Source organism: Megascapheus bottae, chromosome 19 (assembly GCF_031878675.1).
Source record: "Megascapheus bottae isolate mThoBot1 chromosome 19, mThoBot2.hap1, whole genome shotgun sequence".
NCBI lineage: Eukaryota > Metazoa > Chordata > Mammalia > Rodentia > Geomyidae > Megascapheus > Megascapheus bottae.
Genome location: NC_143527.1, coordinates 36164158 through 36191697, shown reverse-complemented (window position 1 = coordinate 36191697; position 27540 = coordinate 36164158). Strand labels below are relative to the sequence as shown.

The window sequence follows — 27540 nt, the reverse complement described above, 5'->3', positions numbered from 1 at the left end:
ATCTACCCAATATTCAAATCATACTCTATATTACCAGAAACATCCTTTTTTTTCCTTTTTGTCTTTTGGAAGGAATTGAATCCTAAAAAGAATGGGTTTTGCCAGGCTTAGTGATCCTAGCTACTCAGGAGGCTGAGATCTGAGGCTCGAGGTTCAGAGCCAGCCTGGGCACTAAGGTTCATGAGACTCTTATCTCCAATTAACCACTAGAAAACCAGAAGTGGTGCTGTGGCTCAAGGGGTAGGGCCTTGAGCTGAAGAGCTCAGGGACAGTGCTCAGACCTAGAGTTCAAGTCTCACAACTGACCAAAAAAATGGGTTGCTTTTGTGATCATCCTCAGAGGCTCCATATTCTGGATGATGCTCGCGAGGGCCTGAGGGCGGGGGCCAGGCAGCCTGTTGAAGACAGCTTCTGCTGCCCTTTGTGTTCTTGTCCTCATGGACTTCTTTTGCTTAGGAGTCTTTAGGTTTGTGGGGATGTCTGTTTAGTTCCCCAACGGGAAGTTATGACTTACAAGGTCTTGTTTTTTGCTTTTGCCTTCTTTGCAGACGTCGCCTTATCTCCCAGAGATCATCTTTGGAGACCCTGGAAGATATTGAGGAGAATGCCCCCCTCCGGAGGTAATTTTTCCATGTTATACATATGTAGATAGTGGGTGGAACAAGATTGTTCTTTTTAAGTTCTTGATGTACAGAATTAAACCTTAAAAGCAACCATCTGTGTCTCAGGGACTGAATCCTGGAGTAGCCTAGTGTGCCTGCAAACTTGGATCCTTGTGGTGGTTTTCCTTTTTTTTTTTTTCTTTTGTCCTGGGCATCAAACCCAAGATGTTTTGCAAGCACAAGCTGACTGCGTCCCCCAGCCCTCCTTTTCATTTTGAAGGCTGCCATTTAGTGGAAGAAGAGGCTAATATTATCTGAGTGATGATTATTTAGTAGAGATGGTCTTAGACTTGATTTTTAGCAGAAAAAGCAACCAGAACTTGACTGTGACATCACTCCCATCGCTGGTTGCCGGGGAAACCTGGTGAGGACAGTTGCAAGTACTCCCTTGGGATGGAAGACACTCCCCTTTCCCCCTGGGAATTAGACAATGCTGGCAATGCATCTTCTTTCTGGGTGACAGCAATTGCTGAGCTGTGCCATGCAGTGCCGGCAACCAGCAAGTTCCCATCCTCTAATCCTGCCCCCTCCTTTGGCCCACATCTGTATGGCAGTCAGCCAGGCTACCATTGTCTTTGCATCCTCCCTGCAGCCTTGAGCTGAAGGGGGCTCAGCTCTGCAGAAGGAGCAGAGGTAAGATGGAGTAGGAACTGCCAGGCTAGCAAACCTGTGAGAATGTCAACTCCTATAGACTCTGCCTGCTCCTCTGCTTCTGCCCTAGCTGGGCTTAGAAAGAAAGTCACTAGATTCCCCACTGAAGTGCCAGTGTGGAGGGTAGACAGAGGCTCCCTCTCAGGTAAGGGTATGCCCATAGCCCCACATGCCTGAGGAGCAGAGGGCAGAGTAAGCTTGCCATCATTCAACCATAAATCTGGTCCTTGACATTATCCCAAAAAGTCAGCCAGAGAGTGCAATCTCCATTTTTGAAGTCTCTGGAAATGTCTTAGAGTCCCAGGCTATGCGTGCTACATGGCCTAGAAGGCACTGCTACATGTTGGGAGGCCATTTCCTTGCAGGAGTCATATGGCAGCTGCAAAGAAGAGTCAGAAGCTAAGCACAGTGGTACACACCTGTAATCCCAGCACAGGGGAGGAGGAGGCAGGATGATTGAAAGCTTAAGGCCAGCCTGGGCTCTGGAGAGTGAGGTGCAGTCTCAAAACCAAAACTGAACAACTCAAGATTGAGGCCATGCCCCAGGCTGGGACTGCAAACACAAAGCCTCACTTACACAAAAGTCAAGTGAGAATCTCGCTTTGGTAATGGTGAGTGTGGAGGAGCGGTGTTGTCAGGGGTTGGAGCTTTGGCCTTTGCCCCAGCCTGTCCCTCCTACGACAGACAGGAACATCAGTAACTAGGGCCAGAAAACCCCTGGATCTTCCAAAAGGCTGCCAGAAGCCAAGGGCTGCAGCAAATACGAGCAGGATGCTAGGCGGTCAGTCCACTGGGGCGAGGCAAAAACATGAGAAGGGGAGATGGGCCTAGGGTCTGTGGTTCTGGTCCATACCCTGCCCCTTCCTTTTGGGGAAGGAGCCCAGGAAAATGGCGTATGTGCCTTAACTACAACTGCATCCAGCTTTTACGCATAGAACAATGTCCTGAATTTCAAACAAATCTTACATAAATACAAACTTGTAAAAAGCAATCAAGATGTTTGTAGAAATCTTTATTTCCCCAGATGAACTTTTTTTTTTAACTTGAAAAAGTTCTCCTATTTGGAACTTACAGTGTGATATTCAGGATTCCTTGGGGAATCTGAGGACCTGAGTGCTTGGCTTGATTTTCTTTTTAAATGGCATACAGTCTCTGTGTTCCCATCTGTAAAATGGGAGAGCTAATGCCCGTTCTTCCCATCCTGCTAAATGGGAAAGGACAGATAATAACAGTGAGGTATTTGGGGAACTGTGGGGGTGGAGGGCTATTAGCCCAACTTGCTTTTAAGCTTCGCATGTACAAACAAATGCGTAATTAAGTCTATCCTATAATCAGTGCTAACAAGAAAGAGCTAATCTCACATTGAATTAAATTTTAATTTAATTATATCCTAATTTAATTTCACATCCCTTAAAATACATGTTTTCAAATGGGGGTATTTACACGTTAACGTAGGCAGCTTTGGAATTAATTTGTTCTTTGCTTAACCTTCTGTCACCTGATGGAGCCCTGTATTCCAGTTTCCTTGGCAATTGTTGCTAACCCCACAGTTCTCCTGAAGCAGTTCTTAGATCCCCTGGTGGTTTCGTTGAATGCTTTATAAAAAGGAAGACAACAACCAGCTTGCAGAATAAAGGGCTGGATCCATAGGGTGTGCCTTTAGAATTGAGAGCTGCTATAGAAATAAGACTAAGTTCTGTCAAAAGTCTTCTCTCCTGCATATCATGGTTTGTTAGTATTTTCCTCTTTCTACCCAGAGCTATTTAAGAATTGGGGGGACCAAGACATATGAAAGGGTATCAATGTATGTGAATTAATGCACCTTCTAGCTGGCAAATATCATGTTACCTTTTTATTATTACAATAAAAAATATTTTAAAAAATTGAGCATTTACCATTATGAGAAGACTTGGAGCAGTTTTCCACCAGCCTCACCTGCTGGGTTCATGGAATTACAGAAATAGGATAGGTAGGACATCTCTCCTAGGTGCAGAGGAAACCCTTCGTTGGTCTGCTGCAAGTATTGGGGGACGGTAGTTATTTGCTGCTGCCTCCTTTGCCAGCTGGCATGGACCTTTTGCTCATTTCCAGTCCTGCTGGAAAGTAAAGGCTCTTGGTGCTCCTCTTTCTGCGGAGATGGGAGACAGGGAGCAGCTTGGCTTGTCCTTGGCATCTGCTGGTATTGATTTCTCTTCATAGAGGTGGAAGGAGAAAGGTGGCAGAAGCCGTGAGCTAACTGTGCCTGGCTCTCTTTAGCAGTCTCGCCCCACCGCCCTCTGACTGGCTGGCTCAGATTTGGGGGTAGAGTGAGGTAAGGTATGAAGTCATTCCTGAAACCTTACTTCTATCCAGAAACCACTGGAGGCTTTTTTTTAATGCTTCTAGAGGGTTTTTACAGCAATCCTGTGTCTCTAGAACCTTCTAATAGGAAGATTCTTAGGAACCTTGGATGGTCTATAGACTTAGGTGGCTATTCTCTAGCCAGAATGAGAAATAGTTTGGGATTCTGAATCTGCATCCAGAGAGTTGGCCCCAAGAGGGAATAAGCAGGCTCTACTCTCTGGAACCCCAAACTGATTATATCTCCATTGGGAAGTCTAGAGTGGGAGAGGGCTGGTGAGCTCTGTCTCCTAGCCTAACTCCCTAAAGCCCACAGGAAGCGCCAGTATATTCTCAGGCAGTGCTCTGCAGGTTTGCAGCAGACTCTTCGACAAAAGCCAAGAATCCAGGACCCTAAATAAGAGCTGTTGTTTTGAGATTAGAAAGCAAATATAACCAAACAGGTAACCTTTATAGCTCATGGTCATGGCAATAACAACAAACAGGACAGAAAAATGGACAATAACAGCAATCAGGATCCTTGAGTGGCCTTCAGAGTCCAGCTGTCATGGGTCAGGAGCAGTAAGTGTCAGGGTATAGGCAGGGAAGAGAGGCATCTGCCCCAGCTTCTAGCTCTATTGTAGTAGAGAAGGCTGGAAGAGGAACCTTTCTCCTTTCGACCCAAGGCCTGTGGGGGAACCTTTCCCAGTGAAAGCCATCAGTAAATAAATAGCTGGTAGCATGCCTTTGCTTTGGTCTGCACCCATTGCTGCAGTGGTATTTGGTTAAGATACATCGTGCTCGGTGCTCTAGAAAAGACTTACTAGATGGGGGAGTTGGGAATGTGTAGATCTCTGGGCCTGACCTCCCTAGAGGGCAGTGATGTGGTCTGTACCCCTGCCCATTCCCTAGACCAGGTGGGGGAACCCTCAGGTGCCCCACACCATCTTAACTCCCATAACTCTGCCTCTGGCTGGCTCATCCCTTGTTACCTCTTAACCCAGAACCTCCAAGTTAGACCTGACAATTCGGGTGATATCCAAAGCCAGCTGAGCACTGCTTTTCTCGAACTCCCTTTCTGAGTCATGAGGTCATAAGCACCCACATCCAATGGAGAGAGTCAGTGCCTGGGACCCAGGGCCAAAAAAGACTTTTGGTGGCAAAAGCCACACCATAACTCCCCTTTGTCAAGAAGAGATCAAATGCCGTTGGGTGTTTTGCTTGACAGTTATATTGTGGTTTTATAACTTGCTATTTACGAGGTAATTTTGAAAATACTGTTGGCCCATGGCCAGGACAACAGTGCAAGCAAGTGTCACGTACTCGAAGGGGGAAAAAAAGAATACCTTAAATCCAACTTAATTTCAGTTTAACAGGTATTTATTTAAAACTTACCTCGAAACAAACAAAACCCAGCCACTTAAGTGGGCCTCTGACACTCTTCAGGCGTAAGCTGTGATTTCCAGGCAGTCAAGTCTGGACTTGAGGCAACGGTCCAGTAATTGAGGCCAAAATCTTGCTATGGAAGAAAAATGATTCAGGGTTGTTTTTAAACTACATTTTCAGTGTTCTTCCCCCAAGCTCCACATCCTCTACAATTTATAACTTTCTGTTCCCTTTACCCATGTTGATTCAGCGGAGATGCTTTTTTTTTTTAAGTGAAGAGTAATGCCTTTGTAATCTGTTATGGTCAAGTTATGTTATTGTAAGCAGGGACAGTCCTTTTCATTCTCCAGCTTTCTGGAGACCCACATAAAATATTACCGATATGATCAAGGAAGTTTGTCTGTCCCTGCCTCCAGCCGTATTGTCTGCTTTAGTCCTGCAGCCTTCTGCTTGCCCTGGGTGATTCAGGCCATTCCTCTGGTCTTTCCTTCCTGTCTTTGTGTAGAGATCTCGCAGCTGTCCAGCAAACGGCGGACTGTGTTTTTGAAATGACTTTTATTTTTCAGATGCCGGACTCTCTCAGGCTCACCCAGACCAAAGAATTTTAAGAAGATTCATTTCATCAAGAACATGCGGCAACACGATACCAGGAACGGCAGGTACTGGCAACCTTAACACAAAATTGCCTCTGAGGCCAGTGGGGAGGAGAAGGAAGGGGAGGAACAGAGGACCATTTTACTGGCTAGAGCTGATCAGGGCTAAGCCCACACTTTTGACAATGAACAGGATCTCATGAAACCTCCCTACCCCACTCACTCAAGATCTGTAGGGAGTAGTGATTAAGTGAGAGACTTAGACCAACCACAAACTGAATTTAACAACAAAAAAGTCTTTACCCTTTGTGCCTTTTTTTGTGGGTCATGGGGCTTGAACTTGGCCTGAGTGCTGTCCCTGAGCTCTTCAGCTCAAGGCTACCGCCCTACCCCTGTGCCTAGGTATTGTCTCTGAGCTCTTCAGCTCCAGGCTACCACCCTACCCTTGAGCCAAGCCCCATTTCCCGTTTTATAGAGGTTAATTGGAGATAAGAGTTTCAGGTCCTTTTGTGCCCGGGCTAGCTTTGAACCTTGATCCTCAGATCTCAGCTTCCTGAGTAGCTAGGGTTACAGGGGTGAGCCACTGCACCTAGCTTTTTTGTGCCTTAAAAAAAAAATCACTACCTATACACTAGTCAATAAATAAATAACCCTGTTATCTCTTGTGCCTGAACTTGGCTTTGGCCATGGTGTTGGCAGTCGAGGAGGGCAGAATCGGCACTGGGCCAGCAGATGCTTCCTGAGGGCTGGTTTAGGTTCCTGGACCCATAGATGTTTGCTACAGCATTATAGCTATTCTTGTGAGAAATGCCATTAAATAAGCATTATCATGGTTGGAATTTATATGACCTTGACATTGGTACTTTGTAGAGGATGAGTAGAAAGGAATCCAGGTTGCTGACATGTATAGGGTTTGCTAAGCCCATTAATCTTGGTCCAGTGGTAATAGTAGTAGGAACAGAGCTCTGGGACCTCTGTGGCCCCTGATGCCTTGTAAAGGGAAAATTTATGAAGTATCCTAGCCTGGGTGAGTTAGGGACACCAGCCTGGCATAGAGGTCCATGTTTGTTTGACAACCAAAATTATAGAAGACCACATAAGCCCCAGTACTCTCTAATTTTCCTAAAATGAAATTGGCTGAGACATCTTTGAGTGAGATCCATTAAGGCCCAGAATTCCTATGATTCAGTGGTGGAAAAATGTGCTTTACAACCTGTATAATAACACCAACGATTATGGTTTTTCTTGAAGTGTATACCTGCTATAAGTACAGCACTTTCAGTTGAAATTTGCCTAAGTGGAGCTTGGCATGGTGGCTCACACCTCTAATCTCAGCACTGGTAAGGTGAAAACAGGAAGATCTGGAGTCCAAGCTAGCCTTAACTCTGTTTTAAGATGCTATCTCAAGAACAGAAACAAAAGCAAATTAAAACAACCAGCTTCGCTTAACTGTTTATGTTCAGTGAAACACTCCCATTTTCTCTGTCTCACTGGGCCTTGTTCATTTAATCACCTTGTGCATTTAATTTGTTTTTCTTGAGACCATCCCTGAGGCCATTTTAGTATAATTAGCATTTCTTTTTTGTAATTATATATATTTTTTCTTTAAGCAGTTGTACAAAAGGGTTACAGTTCAACACAATTATCATTTCTTTAGTGTCTTTTTAAAATAACTATAATATAAACATACGAGGCCTTCATTCCTAAATAAAATTGATGGCAAAGCCAAAGAAATGAGCCAAAAAAAAGCATTGCCATTTCTGGATGCCACCTATTCAGGGCACAGAGTCAGAATTCCCTGGCATGGTTAGATGGAGATAGGAGATAACTGATGACAGAGTTTGGATTAATGGGATTTCCAGAGTACAATAAGAGCTGCCTCCCTTATGCCCTTGACCTATGGGTGGCATAAACAGGCAGGGGACACTGCAGTGGCCAGCAGTTTTGATGGGGACTTTTCAGGGGGCATTGAGGAAGCTTCTTTTGAAGATCTGGGGACTGGGAATTCGAGCAGGAAAACACTGTAGGTGGGCTGAACCCACACAGGTGAGAACTAGTTTTCCTGTGCAAACAGAACATGACAAGGCCAGAGCGGCTCCCTTCTTCCTATGAGTTTAGTAGCAAGGGTAACTTGTCTTTAGATGAAAGAGAAGACAAGAAGATGGGATTTCTGAGGTGACAGGAGGAAGTTACAGTCGGGAATTAATGGATAGGAGAATGGCACCCAGCCTTGCTGAGAGGAGAATGGCAGAAGCTTTGTTCCAAGTCCACTGGCAGGTAGCATGTGATGGGCTCCAGTGCTAGCAGTGGTTGGTAGATGGATCCTGGTCAAGTTTTAGAGGGAGGGTCCTATGTGGTGTGGAGGCATCTCCAATGCCCCACCTCAGGAGCAGGAGGAGAGGGTGTGACCTCCGAGGTCCCCAGCCTCCTCACCCACCCACACCTCTGTACCACCCAGGTCTCCTGTGGCTACTTAGTCTGTTTGTCTGTAGAACAAATCCAGGATCTTCTTCCACAAAGATCCTGTTGTTGAGACACCCCCCTCCACACACACACACCCTGCACTTGTCCTCCAAACTGGTGATAAACTGTGATAAAGCATTTGTGTCCCCTGTGTCACTGAAGACCAGATAACAGGTCACAAAACAAGCAAGGAGTATCATGGTGAGACTCTGACCCACCCAAGAGTTTCAAGCACAATTTTGAGATAGAAAGGAAAGCAAGGGGCTGAGAGCCAGATGAAATGAAAGACCATACTCAGGGCATTGAAACGCAAACCAGAAAGCATCAGGAGTCCTCGTGATTCCTAATGGCAAAGATGCAGTCTTCCTATGTTCTTCGGTGCCTGAGGAGGCTCCACATTGCCTGTAAGAAACTGCTGCCCCCTGGGACTACAGATGAATGCCAGATGGCAGTGAGGCATGGTGAACACCTCGGATAGAAGCAAGTGGTTGCGACAGAGAATGGAATTGCAGTCAGGAAACAGCATGATCATCAGTGGATCGGAAGGCTGGCACTGGGCCTGCCAGAGGCCTTTGTGGACAACATGCACAGGAATCAAGCAGACAGTCGTGCTTCGGCCACTGGACCATTTCCTGACCCAGGGCATAGGTCAGTCAGTGATGGGTTTTAAGCCAAAGCAAGCGGAAAGCCTTTGCTTGGCCTTGCTTGGGCTTGTCCCTAGCAAGTAGGGGAAGCATCTGCTCTCAGGGTATGTGTTGGCCTCAGTGCAGGGGGCAGGTTGGTGCTTCAGGCTGGTGGAAGGGGAAATGGGAAAGAAAGCAGAGCTTCCTTAGATTTTAGGAACACAGACTAAGAAGTAGTGCTGGTGGCTCATGCCTGTAATCCTACCTACTCAGCAGGCTGAGATCTGAGGATCGTCACTCAAAGCTAGCCCTGACAGGGAAGTCCATGAGACTCTTACCTCCAGTTCTCCATCAGAAAACAGAAAATGGAGTTATGACTCAACGTGGTAGAGCACTAGCCTTGAGTAAAAGAGCTCAGGGACAGCTCCCAGGCCCTGAGTTCAAACCCACAACCAACAGCAATGAAAGGGAAAACAAGTAGATTCTTGTAGTCAGAAATGTAATGCCAAAGCTATTCTATTATGAGTATCATAAGGTGATAATAGGTTACAGATTGAGTACTCCTTGGAGGAAGAAGAGACAGGCTTTGTTTCCTGAATTCAAAACTCAATAGGTGTTTGTCAATGCAAAAGTGCCTGTCAGTGAGTTTCAGCCTTGAGGATTAGGTCTTGAGAAATAGAATTCAGGAATACAAATAATACTTGGAGCAACTCTATCAAGAAGTGATATCGGTCAGGGAGCATGGCCCTAGTGGCATGCATGAAGCCCTGGGTTTTATTCCTCAGTACCACATACACAAAAAAAGCTGGAAGTGGTGCTGTGGCTCAAGTGGTAGAGTGCTAGCCTTGAGAAAGCCAAAGGACAGTGCTCAGGGCCTGAATTCAAGCCCTAGGACTGGCAAAAAAGAAAGGTAATATCCTCCAAGATGTCCACACCCTATCACTGGATCTGTGAATGTTTAGTTACGTGACACTGAGGTAGTACAATTGCTTCTGAGCTGACCTTTATATAGGAGGTTTATGAGTCCAATATAAGCACAAAGTCCTTCATAGAAGAAAGAAGACAGGCTAAGCATTGTCAGGTGATGTAATAAAACTCAACTGACCTTGGCTGACTCTGAAAATGGAGTCACAAATAAATATACATGTTAGATTTCCAGAATTAGGAAGAGCCTTGGAAACATATAGTAATAATGTTTGCATACATTGTGCATTTACTTAGTGACATTGAATTATACAGGTAAAAACTGTCTGGGCAGTCCTGGTGACTCAGGCCTATAACTCTAGCTACTTAGCAGACTTGAGATCTGAAGATTATGGTTTGAAGCCAACCCAGGCAGGAAAATCTGTGAGATTCTTCAGTTAACCAGCAAAAAGAAGTTGGAGCTAGACTCTAGTGATAGAATGCCAACCTTGAGCAAAAAGGTTAAAGGACAGCACCCAGGCCCTGAATTCAAACCTCAATACTCACACACCACCACCACCTAATTGGCATGTCTTGTTTATATATATCTATCTATATATAGATAGATAGATATATCAATCACATAATATCTGTTGTGATATATAATATATTTATACATATACACACATATATACATACATGTATACATATATATTGTATATATCATCCATGATAATCATGGTGTTTTAAAATACCAAGATTAGAAATGAAAGGGAAAGGATAGTGTTCTTTTGGCATTTAATTGTTCAAGGTTAAGTAAGGTCAGCACTCTCCCCCAAATAGAACTATAAAGTGTAGGCTAGGGACTCAATATGTGTTGAATAAATGAAGAGGACACTTTTTAAATGGGTTTCAGTCTTTAGATCTCAGGGGATGGAAAGAATTTAGAAATACAAGTGATTTTTCAACCTCCATGGAGAATAGAAAAAGTTCTGTGCCTAATGCCAGGCACGTGTTGCTTTTATACAAGTCAAGCAGAGCCTGCGGTGGCAGCAGAGGGTAAGTTCTTACAATCAACCCAGCAAGTCTTGGGCTGATGGCTTACAAAGATTGGGAACAGATGGTTTGTGTGCACTGAAAAAGCGTGTGGAGGTTTGCTAGCAGTCAGCATGAGTTCACTAAGGAGAAGTCATGTTAAATTAACTTGATTTCCTCATTGACGGAATAACCAGGTTAGTAAATTAGGAAACCGCTGTAGGCCTTACATTTCTTGATTTCAAGAAGATGTTAGCTGTTCCTCATTACAGCAGATCCCAGTGGGTAGAATATGAGGAAGGCTGGCCCCAAAGGTGGAATGACCTAAGTTTGTTAGAGGACCATCCTTGGTGTTGAAGAACACATGGTATCTGGTCAGTGTGATCTGTGGGCACACAAGGTACAGCAGACACTGGGAAAAAAGCCTGGAAGCTTCCCTGTCAGCACATGGAAGGGCAGAGCAGGGAGAGGAAGAGAGACTTGCACATGAGCACTGAAAGTGCAGTTACACTATCAGCTAGAAATGCTGGGCTTGACCTGGTGCACTAAGATGAAACTAGGGAGAATAATTCAGATAGACTGCCTACTATAGAACAGAAGGGGGGCATTTCATCTTGACACCTCAGGGGGTAGCATGCTCTATCTAGGCCAAACATTTCATATAAGAACAGTGTACCCTAACTGGCCTGTTCTAATAGAAGACAAGGATCAGAAAGTTGTGGCTTTGTCCCTACCAAGAGTTGGTCTCATCTATCCTTCGTCACATCTTAGATTCTGCATTTGTATTCAGTTGACTTCGTAGCCTCCGTAGCTACGAAGGTACAGTTGGAGGGTTTTGGTCCTCTTCTTTTCTTTCTACCTCTAGTTTATTCTGAACTCTAGCCTCCCTTACACCATTGTTTCACGTTTGCTTAAGCCATTTTTTCCTTTAGCTAGTGATTTATACACACACACCCTTACCTCACCAGAGCCAGGTGTCACGCCTGTAATCTTAGCTCTTTGGGAGCTCTGGATCTCAGTTGAAGACCTTAGAGTTAGCCAACTCTAAACAGGAAAATCCACAAGACTGCTATCCCCAATTAACTCCCAACAAGCAGGAAGTGGAGCAAAGCCTAGCAAGAGTTCAAGGCCCTGCCCTTCAGCCCCAGTACTGGCGCCAAAGACATTCCTCACACTTCACCATGACATGCTGTGTTCTACTGTGTGCATTTTTACCTCTACCATTCCCTTCAGTTGAGGTTGAGGGCCATGAACATGATCAGTGTGTGATATCCACACGTATGACAGCATCACAGTGAAACCTGTTTGCATAATTAGAGGCAGTTCAACCTCTCTTTAGCTAGCAGTTAGTTGACTACATGGAGTGTATGGCCTATTCCATTCATGTTACTGGCACCTACTCCATGTTGGGTTATATCAGTGAAACACAAGGTCCTGCTTCAAGGAGTTAAGAGACTATTTGGGGAGCCTGTTGAATAAATGAGTAGAGAGGCTTTTTAAGTGGGTTTCAGTCTTTATAGCTCTCAGGAAATGGAAAGAATTTAGAAATACGAGTGATTTTTTTTTCAAACTCCATGGAGAATAGAAAAGGTTCTGTGCCTAATGCCAGGCACGTGTGCTTTAATAAAAGTCAAGCAGAGCCTGCAGTGCAGCAGAGGATAAATTCTTACAATCGACCCAGCAAGTCTTGGGCTGATGGCTCACAGCGATTGGGAACCGCAATTGCAGCTTCTGGACAGGACCAGAGCCTCCTGAGATGAAGGTGGTTAGAAGAGCTTCGGCTTGGGTCTTCACCCCAAGTGGCAGATGGCAAGTTTGAGCTTGAAGAATGAGGACAGCCATTGGCTTTCATGACGTGTATGTCCTGAAACATCGTAGCATTAAAGACAAGACCATCCCTCCAGACATTTACAGTCTGGACATTCACACACATCTGTTTCTGGGAGACGAAGGAAGTACCTGGCTTTGAATGTCTTCCTGACACATGACGCCTGCCATGAGCCCTGGAAGTGCCACCTCCTGGACTGCTGGGAAAATGAGTTCATTGTGAACAGTGAGAAGAGTTGGCTCGCTAGTGCATAGTCTGGGCTATGAAGCTATCTTGTCCTTAGAGAGTTTTCAAAGCAATTTGTGACCATTTAAGATGGAATACAGAATGGCTTGAGCGGGTGTGTACTTGCATGTAAGTGTGTACTTGGTGAGAAAACGTCAAGCATTCTTTTTCCTCTGTCTTTTTAAAGAAAATAAAAGAACTGAATTGTTTTGTCCTGAACTTTTTTGTACTAAAAAGTTTTGGGAGGAGAAGAAACAAAGCCATCAACTTGTGATCTCATCACTTTCCATCCATCACCCCACTTGAGTGTGAAAGATGAGTTGGGTGACATAGCACATTGCTGCCTTGAAGGACGTTCAATGTCATTGCTTTTCTGGCTGCAGCAACTCTGTCCAATGTGAAAGAAAATGGTAATCTTCGAAGAGGCAACTGCAACATTTGTGCTTTCCCAGTAAGCACAATTGGCCTTCTTGGAGCTTTGCTTTTTTTAAAAAAATTGTACCAGCAGGGAGGCATCTTCATCCCTGTCAGTGTTTACCACTGATATTCCGCCAGAGCTCCATGCAAGGGGACAGTAAATGGATAGCCTAACGGTGCCTCCAGCTCCCAGCTCACCAGATCTCCCAGCCCGCAGTGCTCCCTTTGCTTGCCTCTGCTAATAGGTGGAGAGCAGCCGGTGGTGGTGGGGGTCTGGATGGGCTCTAAGAATACAGATCCCACAGGGTCATAGCATGCCTGTGTGCCAGGTCAACACCACACGCACAACAGGCTTTCTTACTCATGCTTTGTTAAACAGCATAGAAATAAGCAGGAATGGTAGGTAGAACATGCCTAAATCCCAGCACTCAGGAGGCTGAACTAGGAGGCGCTGGAGTGTAAGGCCAAGCCTGGTTTACATCATTAGATATTTTCTCCAAAGAAAAGGAATAGAGTTAGTCCATGCACAGTGATGCAAACCACTAGGCCCAGTTACTTGGGAATCTGAGGTAGAATTGCAGGACTCTAACCAAAAAGACAAAAAAAAAAAAAAGCCTATGAAAATCGCATAGGTAGCCAAGTATCCATTGTGCATGCCACCTAGCTACTCAGGAGGCTGAGATCTGAGGATCACAGTTCAAAGCCAGCCTGGGAAGAAAAGTTATCTCCAATTAACCACCAGAAAACCAGAAGTGAAGCTGTGGCTCAAAGTGGTGGAGTGCTTGCCTTGAGCAAAATCGGACAGTTCTAGGCCCTGAGTTCAAGCCCCCATAACCAAAGAAAAACATGCAAGTGATGCTAATGCTGGCTTTTCCCATAGCTTTTGAGAAATCAGTGTGTGTGTGTGTGCGTGCATGTGCATGTGTGCACATGCAAACCATGAACTTTTGCAGCAGTGTGTACAAGTCCTTTTGGCTGTTTTCTTCCAGTGATTTATAGGCAATATGACAAGTTACATAGGAGAGAGATTTAAGGGGGCGGTGGAACCAGTTCCACTCAGCATCTTCCCCAGGTTTTTGTCCTTGTTGTTGATGTGTTTTTTGAGACAAGATTGGACAGTGTAGTCAGCCTCGAACTGAGATACAGGAGCTGATGGTACACCACCACTCTCAGAGGGTCATCGGTTATAATTCACTCCTTGACAAAAAGAATTCTGAGTCAGGGGAAAACCAGTCTTTGATTCCCACCAGTAGTACTTAGGGCTCAGAAGAGAAACATAATTACTGCTAATGGGTGGTTGAGGACCAAGCCCAAATTTGATATTAGTATACCAGTGCTAGTCTGGAAAAGCAGGAGACTCTCCCTAAGGCACTTCTAACTTACATGACGCCATACTTCGCTCTTTTTGCCCTCCTACCAGCTTGCTCTGAACTGAATTGTATCCCTTCTAAATTTATATGCTGGCCTGTAATCCCTGCACTTGGAAGTGGAGGCCAAAGCCAACTTGGGTCATAAGACCTTGTCTCAACAATGTAGATAGATAGAGGGGAGAGGGAGGAGGATGAGGGGAGAGGGAGGAAGATGAGGGGAGGGGAGTCAGTCCTGTATTGAAGTTCTAATCCCTACCATCTCAAGATATTACTTAAATGGAAATAAATCATTGCACTCAGAGCTGTTTAAGATGAAGTCATTCAGGAGTAAGGTGGGTGTCTAATCCAAAATAATTTGTTGGTGTTCCCCCCCGCCCCCTACAAAAAGAAAGGCACTGTCAGGAGTGATGTTCTACCACATGAATTTGAGTACTTCTGCAAGCTAGGAACCAAGCTAGAAAAGCCTGTTCAGGCCTTCCAAGAGACCGTGACCCTGCTAGCCCCCAGAACTAGGAGCCAACCAGCAGATTTGTGTTGTTAAAGCCACCTGGTTGGGCTTTGTCACGGTGGTCCTAGCCGAATGCATGCTCTTGCTCTCACTGTCTTTGAGCTTTACTGCCATCCTGAGCCTCCTGGCTTCTCGCAGTTCCATGTTCTTTGCAGAGGACCCTGGTCTCTGCTCCAAGGCCTATAGAGGTGCAGGAGGACTTCTGCAGCCTGACTTTCCTCCAGCCAGCCATGCTCAGTTGTTGTTATTGCTTAAGGAACAAAGTTAGTGAAAAAGTACAGTCGCATACAGAGTTAGCCCGGTGCTTTATGGCCTATTTAGTGATAAGCCATTGAGCTGATGCCCAGGCTTTTCTTTGCACAGGAGTTCAAAGTCAGCATCTGTTCATGTGCCTCTGGCTTCTCTGCTTGTCATCTCCACTCATTCCTGGGCCCAGGAGCCTAAGTACAAAATCCTTGGGGGCTCTTGCTAGTTCCCCTCATTTTTTACAGTTGTCTTGCCTGTACCGGTATCCAACTGCAAGGTTGTTGGTTTGTTGTTGTTACTGTTTTTCCCAACTGGCCTTGCTTGTATATTTTTCAAAACATTTAGTGATGTTTGTATAGAAAAAAGAAGTCGTCTTTTTAGTTTGTTCCAGCTCTCATGAACAAGTGTAAAATAGAAGTGATGAGTGCAGCTGACATGACAAAGCTGATGTAGTTAATGTCTAATTCAGCATGGGTGTGGTTGGCATCCAGGCCAAGCATTGCATGTGCCAGGGGTGTTGGCTCATGCTCCACAGAGGAAGCGGGACCCTGCTGAGTCAGGCGAGGTCAGTGAAGAGCCTTGTGCTCTACTTTGGTTCTTTGTTTTGTTTTTGCCAGTCCTGGGACTTGAACTCAGGGCCTGGGCACTATCCCAGGATCCTCAGATCTCAGCCTCCCAAGTAGCCAGGACTACTGGTAATTCTTTGGTTCTTGCATAAGTCCTACATTCTTCAGTTACCACTTCTTCAGGCCTCCAGGCAGCCTGCCAGGCCTCCTTCAGGCTTGGCTACTCCAGTCTTATCACTCACCATCGGATTCCCAACTCCTGGTGCCAGGTCTGGCACTGAAGGAGTGCTCAGAAAATGTCTGCCAATGAGAGAAGGAGAAAAAGATCATATAACTTGTTTCTGGGAAATCTGCTACTCCTAGATGGTAAGATAAGGTGCACCTTCTTAGCCCAAAGTAGAAGCCAGTGCTATAGTAATGCTAATACTAGCAGGGATAGAAGTAGTTCTTAGAGAAGATGCTAGTAGTCATTTCCAGTTAAGACAAACACTTGGAATCCATTATGCACCCACTCTCCAACCCGCTTACTTCTGAAGCCTTGGTAGGTACTTCACCTATCTCTGCGTTTGGTCCTAGTCTCCTGATGTCCTGAACTCGGTAGTCTTCTTTCTCACCTGTGGGAGCCTCCCTTCTCCAGAGCCTGACTAGGTACCAATCTTGTCCAGGCCAGCTGCATGGCCACAGGCTGCTTGTTCTAGGGCCCTCTCTACCCAGGCCTCTCCAGCTCCCACCCTGGAACACCCTCCCCAGCCTACTCCAGGACAGAAGGAACAAACTTCTTTTTGTAGAATGTCCTTGGAAGCCCCACAGACCTCTGTGTTGCCCTTATACCCAGAGGAGGCTCATCCAACCATGACAGGAGTACTGCCTAAACTGGGGATGTACCCCCAATAGCTAATGAGTGTTAAAATAGAGTACCCAGGAACATGATCCTCTTGTTGTTGCCATTTTCGTTCAGTTCTCATTGTGTGATTGCCAGCCCTTTGCGTGAGACAGAAAGAGGCCAAGGCCCTCTTTGTGCCCACTTTAATGAAGTATTATGAGAGGAGGAAGAAGTGGCTGTGGGAAAGAGGGTGGAAGGAGCTGGGAGAGAACAGGGTTTCCAGATTGCATCCGTGTGCTGATATTAGTTTTCTCTGTGCACAGTGAGCATAGCTGCTTTACAAAGTGCCACTAGCTGAAAATCACATTCAGCTCTAGAGGCTGGAGACCATACAGGACCATGTTCTGCTAAAGTTCTGGGAAGAGTCACCCCCTTGTTCTTTTGGCTTCAGGTAGTGACTGACAGCCTGGATGGCTCTCGCTTGTGCATCTCAGACATGTGTTTGCTTGTTCTCAGAGCGTGGTCTGGTCCCCTCGGTTGTGTTTGGGGATCTCTGATCTCATGCCACATAGTTGCTGTTCAACTTTAATATCCTGAAGAGAATATTTCTGCTCTCCTGAGATAGTCCACCTTGATGAGATCCAGTAGATGTCAAATGCATGAGCCAGTAGATTTCCAGAGCTCTAGAACTGCAATGCAAAGACCACTTTGGGGCAAAAGCTGAATGCTGGAGGATCCTATATTCCCTGGTAAAACGTCGTAGGTGCAAGGGGTGAGAGAAACTTTAATACTGATGCAGTGCTTTGCCTGCTGGAGGAGGGGGCAGTTGTGTGTCCCCTGGCTGTTCTGAACAGCCCAGTATTTTATGAGCTGAAAGGGAAGGTTCTGGAAGCTCTGCGTTCTAAAGTGACCAGATCAGATCTCTCCTACCAAATGATATTTTCTTAAGAGCACGGATGCAAAGCTATGTGAGCAGAGCGCCTAGCCGGTATCCTTCCAGCTGCAGGCACATACATGCGCTGCTGCCTGGAAGTTTTGGAAAGCATTGTGTATCCAGCCCATGTGGGCGGCAGCCCTCTGGAGCTTTTCTCTTTTGTCTGGGTGACCCTCACCCTCTGCAGATGTTTTTGTGGAACTGTGACCTTTTTGTTCCTTAAAGACCCATCTCCCCAGAGTTATTTCTTTTGAAGTCATAATCTTTTACGGGTTCCTTCCTGGCCATCTTGATTTCCAGGGAAGTGTTATGTGTCCCAGATGGGGAAAATGAAGTAGGCTTACACAGGCACCTGTGGGGCAGGACAGAAGGTGCTGGTGGCAATGGCTTGAGACCAGTTAGCCTCTGATGCCCATTGGTAATGGAGTTTGGTTGTTCCACATCAACACCAGACAACATCACAGGATCTATTGTTTGCGGAAACAAATAGTGAACACTCAAAGGAAGCCAATGTCCTCGAGAGCATCTCTGTGATGAAGCACATTCCCCCAAGCGTTGAAAAAAGCTCCGAACTCCCATGAATCCTCTCAGTAGGCCACATGCTGACCGCTGTGAGAAGCACACCGCTCTCACCAGCATAGGAAGCTGAGAAGCCAACACTCACCACTTGTTGGTTCTTGCCTCCTCTGGCTAAGGCCTGTAGGCCCTCCCGGGTGCCAGAACTCCATCAGGAAACACAGGTGTTTTTTGTTTTGTTTTCCTGGGAGGCCTGTTGGCCAGCTGCTGTGTGGATCTCTGCCGTGGCCGCCGCCTCCAAAGTTTGTAGAGTAGGAAGCAGGAGATTGGTTGGACCAGGGAGTAGCGGGAAGAGCTTGAAGACAAAGTGCTCCTCCTGGCCCCCCCCCCCCACCCCGCTGAAGACTGGAGAGCCAGAGAAGAACCATCCTAGTAGAACAGTTGGGAAGCCGTGTGTGTTTGTGGTTGCTAAACTTGGCCTGTGCGGTAAAGGAGCATGTTTTTGAGAACAATATCCACTGCCTCTCCGAGACCCCACCATGGGGACCACCCAGCGCAAGCAGTCACCCCGGAAACAATGCAGACCATTTACTGACCAGCTCCTTGTGGTCAAAATGCTAGAAGAAGACTTGGACCGCACTTGGCATTGATAGTCACTCATTTTTTTTTTCATTCTATTAAATATGTCCAAACAAGTTTGGTGTGTGGGAAGGAAGGGCACATTAGCACCGAGGAATAAGAAGGCAGTAACATTAAGTCCGATTCCTTCCACACCCTTCTTCCTGGGCACTGCCAAGAGATCCCACATCAAGCCATGTGAGGACTGAGCAGATCCAGAATTTCCTGCCAGCTGGATGGTGAAGATGGGGCTAGGATGTGGAGAACCTCACTCCTTCGTCTGGAAAGTGAGAGGCCCAGGCTGAGCAGAGACCAGCCTCCATACGGTGCTACCAATGGCTCTAGCAATTCTGTTCTTGGTACTCATGTGTTCTGTCCTTCCTCTGGGTGACCCACAGGCCAAGCTGGAAAGCTTCACTTAGGTGAAGGCAGATGTATTGGGGTACAAGAAGCCTAGTGTACCCAGGTAAGTCCCATCCCTTCATACAGCGCCCCCCAGCAGTTCTTCCCAGCAAGTAAGCAAGGAGCCCTCATCAGAGAGGAAAAGCCCAAGTTCAGATCCCTAGTCTGCCACCTGCTGGTGCATCACCACTGCCTTATCTCTTATTGACTCTTGCTAAAGCATTTAGAATGAGACATATTATCCATACATGTGTCAGCCATTATTATGCCAGCTTAATCTACACAGGCACTGGAATGTGGGGATCTTTTTGTTGCTAGGTTCCCTGCATGAGGGCCCAAGGAAGCTGGCTGGTTTCTGAAGATTTGCTCATGATTTCTGTGACCTTTGGTGGCCCCCCCTTGGGTGTAACACGTCCTCAGTATGCTGAGTAGGGTGGCTGCTTGTAGTATCTGAGGGAAGCCTCATCCTTCAGTGACACAGCTCTCTGTGTCATGTCATTGTAGACAGACCACACAGCAGCCTGGATATTTAGCACAGAGTCCTGAGAGGTTCTGAACACAAGAACTACACTGCAGGATGCTGGCCTGCAGTGAAGGGAGTTGCTATTCATTGCATGCATTCTATAGGCACCATTCCAAAGATTGTCCCAGGAAGGACCCATTTACTGTAATATTTCAAAAAAAAGTTACTAAGCTACTCAGGAGGCTAAGATCTGCTGATCTCAGTTAGAAGCCAACTTAAGGAGCAAAGTCCATGAGACTCTTATCTCCAGCTAAACACCAAAAAGCTAGAAATAGAGGGGGGGGGAATCAAGTGATAGAGTACGAGTCTTGAGTGAAAAGTGAAAGTACAGCACCCAGGCCCCTGAGTTCAAATCCTAGTACCAACGCACACACAGAGATACCGTTTATCCTAGTTTTTGTTGTTGTTGTTTGATTGGTTTTTTTAGATGAGGAAACAGGCTTAGCAGAGTTAGTAAGCTACCTCAGGTCAGACCAAGATTATAGATCTGGTCTGAGGAGTGAGAGCAGGGCCATAGTTGGTTCTGTTGGCTTCTGCAGGTAGGAATCATGGGAACTTATTGATCACGTGCAGCCCTGACCCCCTCCTTGCTGGGTACCCTATGCAGCTTTGTAGCCACTGCACAGTGAGCATTCACTGACTTCTCACTGGCATTCGTGGAGGAACCTTAGTGTGCTAAAGCCTTGGACTCGCTTCCCAAAAGATGATGCAGGCAAGTAGTTGGCAGCAGCGACCACACCAGTGCCATTACACGATATGTCGAGGCCACAGAAGAGGGAGAACGGAACTCCTCACTGAAGTGATAGAAATGATCACTAGAGAGGTCACTTCCAGTCAGTAGATCACCAGAAGTTCCAGCGTGGGCTATTACAGGCGAAGGAATAGCACACACAGGATTTTAAGTTTGGTTGCTGTAAGTACTTTAGCACAGGTGCATGATAAAGTTGCATGGGTTATACCATGCCGCTAAGACTCGAGAGACAAAAGCCAGGAATGGAAGGTAATATCTACCAACCTTGATGTATTTGGTAATGCTGTTCCCATTTTTATTACGATGATTCTGAAGGAAAAGATTGTGAAAGTAAATAAGCTTGATGTGTGATGAGTATTGACTTTGTGCTAAAAGGGCCAGATTTTTTTCTTTGTTTTTCAACTTGTTAATTTCTCCATTTTTTTCATTAGCAATTCCCTTTGGCAAAAGTTATTCTCAAAGGCTAGGATAAGTACTTTTGAGAGTTTTTGTTGGTAATGATTTTTTCCCCCCAAGTGGCTTTTGATTGCATAAGAACATCATGTAGAACAGTTTCCAGTAGATTCTTTATAGCAGGAAGGGAGACTAAGATTATGTAATTGTTCCCTTCATCTATTCTCAGAACCTAACATATTGCCAGCATATTTTTTTAAAGTCCCAAAACAACAACAACAACAACAAAAACCCAACTAATTATGGTAAAGCCATCTGAGTGTCTTTCGCTCATGGTTTCTGGCCACTCTTGCTCTTGCATTGTATACTGCAGAACAGAACTCCATACTATAAATATGGCATGACTGTGCCCTCAGCAGTGGCCACTGCAGCCTGGGTGCTGTTTGCTCTGTCTTGCAAACACTTCAGCAAGTTCCCTTGCAGAAGTGGAGTTGCAGGTCCACTGGCAGTACAGGTGATGGTATTTGGGTGCGGGGAGGCCGCAGTTCTGCGGGACTGTGGCTGCCTTTTGCAGAGGGCAGAAAGCCATCTGTTGGAGGAGGTGTCAGGAAGATGCAGATGCTGCTATGAATTCCTTGAATGGTTAATTGCTGTAGAAGCTCTGGTCTAGTTTGTTGTTTGTTTGTTTGTTTTTTTCAATTTAAGTCTTTACATTTAGTTTGTTGTTTTTGTTTGTTTTCTGTTTGTTTTTAACTTTTTAGAATAGTCCTTATCAGTGGCAGAAGATCCTTCTGTAGTATATTTTCCGTGCTGCCATATCGAGACTGTACCCAAGCCGGGTATGTATATGCATGCATGCTTTCTTTCTTCCTTCCTCCCACCCCAGGTGAAAAGTTGAGACATCAATGTGCATAATGGGCTTTCTGTGCTCATGAACTTAACCTCTCTTTGATGCTACAAATTCAGTATTTATGAATTTGATTTAGAGAAAGAAAATGATTCCATTTTCTTTTCAGCAAAGGAGCTTCTCGTGTGTGTGTGTGTGTGTGTGTGTGTGTGTGTGTATCCACACCTGACTGTGTTTTGTTGCCTTGTCTAATACTGTATTGTAAGAGCAATATGGGGGTCTACCATATTGCACAGGGTCACACTAGCATTTGGACAAAAAGGTAGGTTAGAGAATCAGCCTAAACCGTGTGATTGTCCTAACTCTTGAGTCTTGGGCTGGAGTTTGAAAACTGACCAACAAGCTGGTCAGTTGCCACTTCTGGGCAGATATCACAACCTGAGATAGGCATCATTACCTCCTTTAGAAGAAAGTGAGTTATAAGGGCACTGTCTTTATCTGTCTTCTCTCCTTGCCATCCCTGTGGCCCGCATTCATTTCCTCCTACGTGTAGACTCTTGCCCTGTCCCCATTCGGTGGCTTTACGTCTAGTATGTAGGACATGGCAGTTGCATCCAGAGGATTTATGGAATATCATTGGGTGTCTGGCAAGCTTGTAGAATTTCCTTGTGGTCGTCATCATCATGACCATCTAACACTGCAGACCTCAGCCCTTGAGGAGGGCAATATGGCCTCTGATGCTGAATTATCATTTGTCTGTCTTGTTCAGTCTCCGTGGTCTCTGACCAGGACTTACCTCCCACCACAGTCTTTATATCACCTTTGTCTGTCACATCTGTCCCATTCAACTCACTTGCTTCTTACCTGGTCTTTGCATTATAAGGCCCATAGAACAGACTGTCTCTCTTCCTTCTTGGAGGGCTAGAGCCTCCATGCCATGTATCAAGCATGCACTTTTTATTATCTGTGTCCCAAGAACCACCTTGCAAAATTATCATTCCAGGAATAAGTAACAGCAAATCTTGGAGCTCAGGAATTAAGGACCAGCTTGGGGTGACCATTGAGTTAGCCGGAAGGACACAAGCTGGCTGCATTTGAAAAAAAAGACCCATTTTCCAGAGAACTCAGTTTGTCACAGGTCTTTAGCTTGAGGTGTGACGGTCCAGAGAGCCAGCCTAAGGGCAAGTGGCAGCCCCAGGACCTAGAATATCTGGATGTGAGCAGCCTGGACATACACCTTCAGAGAGATTGGCAGCATCCGTAGATGCTGTATAGTACTAGTCAGGGCTTAGGGGCTCTGCAGTGGCCATCTAGTTTTCTGGGCTTCCTTCTGACTTATCTGATGGCTTTGCTTTATGCTGAATTATTTAGTCATGTATCGAGTGTTTACCCATGACCTAGTGCTGGGGGCACATACAGGGACTGAGGATAGGTCTGGCTCCTGTCCTCCCAAACTTACCACCTAGTAGGAGAGAGACACAAAATTACACACAGGATTAGCTACAATTTTCAGCAAATGCTAAAGATATCCCAACAGGTAACTGCCAACTTCTCCTGGTTGTTTAAGACAAATTGGCTTCTTTGTGCTCCCATCTTGAAGTGTTTATGTTGGGTTTATTCTCAAAGGATGATCTAATGTCCATATTCTGGGACCCCTTCACTGTGGTGCCAAGTGCTTTATCATTATTTGTAGATAAGATCTTTCAAAACCAGGAGCCAGTGACTTAGCCTATAACCCTAGATACTTGGGAGACTAAAAACAGGAAGATTGTGATTTAAGGCCAACTGGATAGAAATGGTTGTGAGGCTGGGACTAGTACCTTGTCATCCTAAGTTACATAGGAAGCTGAAGTTAGAAGAAGTATTGTAGGCCACCTTGGGCAACCAAGTCCATGAAACTTGCCATGTTCCTCCTTCAAGTGCCTCCATGTACTTAAACCTTCATGTAGAAGCCTCTACCAGGATGGCCTGTTCTTCCAAGACTTGCTTCCAAGCTGAACAGCAGCTTCCCGAACCCCTCCACTTCCCCGGCCCTGACTCACCTTCCACTGTGGCCTCAAACCTTGGCTCTTGGTTTTTAACCTGAAATGAACACTGATTTTGGCTCCCAACATCGTTCACTTGAGCAGATCTTAGGAGTGGATCTCACCACCTATTCATCCTTCATCATGTGTGTCCTGGTGAGTGTGGGACCCCTGATAAGGGCTAGGGGGGACAGGTGCCATGGAGGCAGGGATGAGTTTCCTGGAGAGCCCCAAAGCAGCACTGGAAAAGATAAGACCATCCTTGTAATTGTTTTCCAGATGGAAGAGGTTTATGTACATTTAAACTGGGGATATAAAATCCCATTACCACCCCCCTGGACCCCTTCAAATACTGCCCCCTACGTGCTCCCCACATACACCTCAGATAGCACCGCCACACAGGACTTATTCATGCTATGGAACCCGTAAGAACCTACTGTGTGCCAGGCACGGTGGAAGGCAGTGAGTAATGGCAAACATGAAGATGTCACTTTGTCGTGGAGACTAGAGAGAAATCAGCTAGAGACAAACTTACCATCAAACAACAGCCTGCACAGTGTGTGCTCCAGCCACAGGAGGTGGCTGTGCTGCTACCCTTAGAGGTGAGGGGCGCTGTGTGGACTTGAGAAGATGTCAGAGGATGATCCCGCTTCCACTGACCTCCAGCGACATGGCTGGCCTTGCCTGCCCTGTTGAGAGAATCCAGCAAAGCCCGATTCAAACTAGAATCCAGTTCCAATGCTGCCATGTCCAGCCCTGTGTCAGGGAGAGAGAGAGAGCCAAACACAGAAGAAAGTGGGCTCTGGGAAGAGACTGGCTCCTAGGATGTCCTCAGCTGCTGCAGGGCCACCAGACAGCCATTGGTCCCAGGTCCCTCGTCTGTAGTGGAATGTGTGAGTCACCATCCTGCAGAAGATGGCTGTCGTGCTGCTCATGTGGAAGCGGTAAGTCTTGCTGAACGAGGACTGTATGAAGAAGACATGCTCTTCACACTTCCACTCTGGTGACCACCGGCATCTAGTTTGTGCATACATGCAATCATCCAGCCTTCTAAATGCTGAGGTTTGTAAGAATGCTCAGATCTGCTGGACATGGCAGTTGTGTTTGGTGCCCTGTTGTCTGCAGGATGGGGGCCTAATTGGCCTGGGCTAGAGAATAGTGTGAACTTGAGTCTCCACGCACAAAGCCTGAATGAAGGTCAGGGGTGATTCCCCAAGTGATCCCAAGTTCAAACTCACCTTCCCAACCTTGATCGAGGGGGAAAGCTATCTGAGAGACAAAGGTGTTTCCTTCGGATTCACTGAGGGTATAGTCCTCCATTTGTGTAAAGGTGCCAAGCAAGAGGTATTAAAGCTAACGCTGGGATACTGCTCAGTGTGCTAGGCTCTGTGCCAAATGCCTTTTAGCAGTTTGCTTATTTCTTACAAGTCTTTATAAATTGAATACTTAGGTTATCATTTAACTTGAGGAGGCTGGACTGGAGACCATGCTGTTCAGCTCACAGAGGCAGCCCTGCCCACTGATACACTGTTGAATCCTTGTTTTCCCCTTGAGAGTTGGGCTGGCTTAGGGACCATCAGTGTGCAACCAGTGCCAACTGCTGTGCCTCTCTGGGTGGTGGTAGAGTTGAACCAGCAGGACCAGCTTGGTTCTCATAGGAATGCCTATGCCACCACAGGAGGGGGCTACCTCCTGAGGGTCCTGGTGGCTGCATTTCAGAAAATTTCAGAGATTATTGGTTTACCCTGCCGCACTGGATCATCCGGTCTGAAATTCCAAGCATCCATTTTTTAGTTCCTTCTTGCAGTGCTAAGGATTGAACCTAGGGCCTCACACATGCTAGGCAAGTGTGCTATGCTGAACTAGATCTCCACTGCTGTTTATTTTCTTTGACTTTGAGACTGGGTCTTACTTAAATTACCTAGGCAGGAATCAAACTCAAATAGTTGAGATTACGGGCCACCACAGCCCAACTCTGGATAGAATATTGCATGAAAAATGATTTGTAAATTCCTCCATCTGGGTTTTTTGTGGTCATCTTGAGTGTGTGAACATGGGGTGGCATCTATTTGATACGGACCCTCTGAGGTACATTACCACCATGGTGATAAAGTGCCACCCACTGGAGCCTCCCTAGCTCCGTTCGCTTAGTACCTGGGCTGCCCCTCCACCCAGAAGGAGATTTAGGGATAGCAGAGGCCTTGCCCAGGTCTAGATGCAGTGCATGAGAACAATAACAGTACCTAATAGTTCATGAGCAGATCAGTCTGGTTGCCAGGTGTGTCGTCTTCAACGGTGGCAAGTGACAGGGTTCCTGACATACAGAACAATTTTTTAATACCTGTTTTACTTTTTTCATGGTATTTCTTTTGCTGTTATTGTTGGACTTGTTTTTGTTTTGTTTTGTCTCCCCATTCACAGTACAGATAAGGCAGAGGGCCTGGGTTGAAATACATGGGAGTAGGTTTACTCTGCCTTCTGTTTTTCTGCAGTATAGGCAGGGCCTTGCATTTAATAGGCAGGGTACTCTTGCTGCTGAGGCATGCCTCCAGCCCTATTTTTTGCTGGTGGTTTTTTAACGGTAAACCTCACTTCCTGATGGGATGGGGTTTATGCCTGGACCAAAATCTGCCTATTGTAGACTTGTTGCTGTTGCTGGGATGACAGGTACACACCATTGCATCCAGCTCCCCTCCGTTGACATGGAGTCCAATGGACTTTCCTGCCCAGATTGGCCTGAAACTCCAGTCTTCCCAATCTCAGCCTACAAAGAAAGCTAGGGTGACAGGTACACCACTCCACCCAGGTGTGAGTTGAGAAGGGCTGTTGTGACCTTTTCTGCTTGGCCCCACTATGTAATCAGTCATTGGGCATTGCCGTGTCAACCCTGTCATACCTGGCTTCTGCTGTCTTTGCCTGGACTCCTTTACTTGTCCCAGTTGCTTACAAAAGCCTAGTCCTTGAGCAAATCAGCTTGCCCATCACTTGAGCCAGCATCATATGATCAAAGTATGAATAATTGCACAAGGCCCTAATTTAGAGCAAGTCACCCAAAATTTTCTGTTTAAAGGACAGATGTGTGTGGAGTCTAGGTTAGTTGGATCGAAGCTTGGCACTGTGGGAAAGAGGGTATTTCACCCATTGTGTCTCCAGTGAAGGAGGCCCACCGCCCCCCCCCCTTCCCCATCACACATGCTCTCTAGTCCACACTGCCCACCCCTGGAACATGGCCATTGTAAGTAGGTGCATGCCGGGAGATACGCTGCACTCATTGGATTGCTTGGGTTGAAGTTGGGCTATAGGTTGTATCCATTCCTTTGAAATTCCACAGCCAGGAGCCTGCAGTCCTACCAACCATTACTCTGGTGGATTCTATCTCGGCAGCAGCCTACAGGCAAAAGCTGAGGCACAAACTGTTCTCCTTGGCCCCAGAGGCCCTTCCTGATCATAGGGCACTGCCTCTTCTCCTAGAGATAGCCCTGGGCTCCTTCATTATATGGGGTTTGAAGCTGGGAAGCCATGGCTCATGCCTCTAATCCTAGCTATACAGTAGGCTGAGAGTAACCAGGATTCAAGCTATCCCTAGCAGATAAATCCTTGAGATGCTTATCTCCAGTTAACCAGCAAAAGGAAGTGGAGCTGTGGCTGTAGTGGTAGAGCATCAGCCATGAACAGAAAGTCTAGCAAGAGCACAAGACCAGCACCAATTAATTATTTTTTATATAATTTTTATTGTAATTAATAGAGGGTTACATTATATTTGCCAGATAGAAGGTATATTAATTCACATACATTGATACCCTTTCACATGTCTTGGTCCCCATTTCCCTCCCCTACCCCTCATCTTGTTTTCCCCCCTTCCCTATCCAATTTCAAATAACCAAATACAAATATATCCAATATATCAGATAACA

At 46.0% G+C, this 27540-nt stretch overlaps 1 protein-coding gene and 1 pseudogene across 2 annotated transcripts in view; one reads left to right on the top strand and one right to left on the bottom strand.

Moving 5' to 3' along the window:
* The window catches only part of Cables1 (Cdk5 and Abl enzyme substrate 1), a 91669-nt gene that overhangs the window by 41289 nt on the left and 22840 nt on the right, over positions 1-27540 (top strand). Inside the window, exons 2-4 of one of the 2 annotated variants that reach the window (XM_090353342.1) lie at positions 549-620; positions 5585-5677; positions 21517-21594. In XM_090353342.1, the coding sequence (XP_090209468.1) occupies positions 549-620; positions 5585-5677; positions 21517-21594 (243 nt within the window). The remainder of the gene's footprint in view (positions 1-548; positions 621-5584; positions 5678-21516; positions 21595-27540) is intronic. The other variant, XM_090353343.1, reaches the window with a different exon arrangement.
* LOC150049841 (small nucleolar RNA SNORA51) lies at positions 26028-26147 on the bottom strand (annotated as a pseudogene).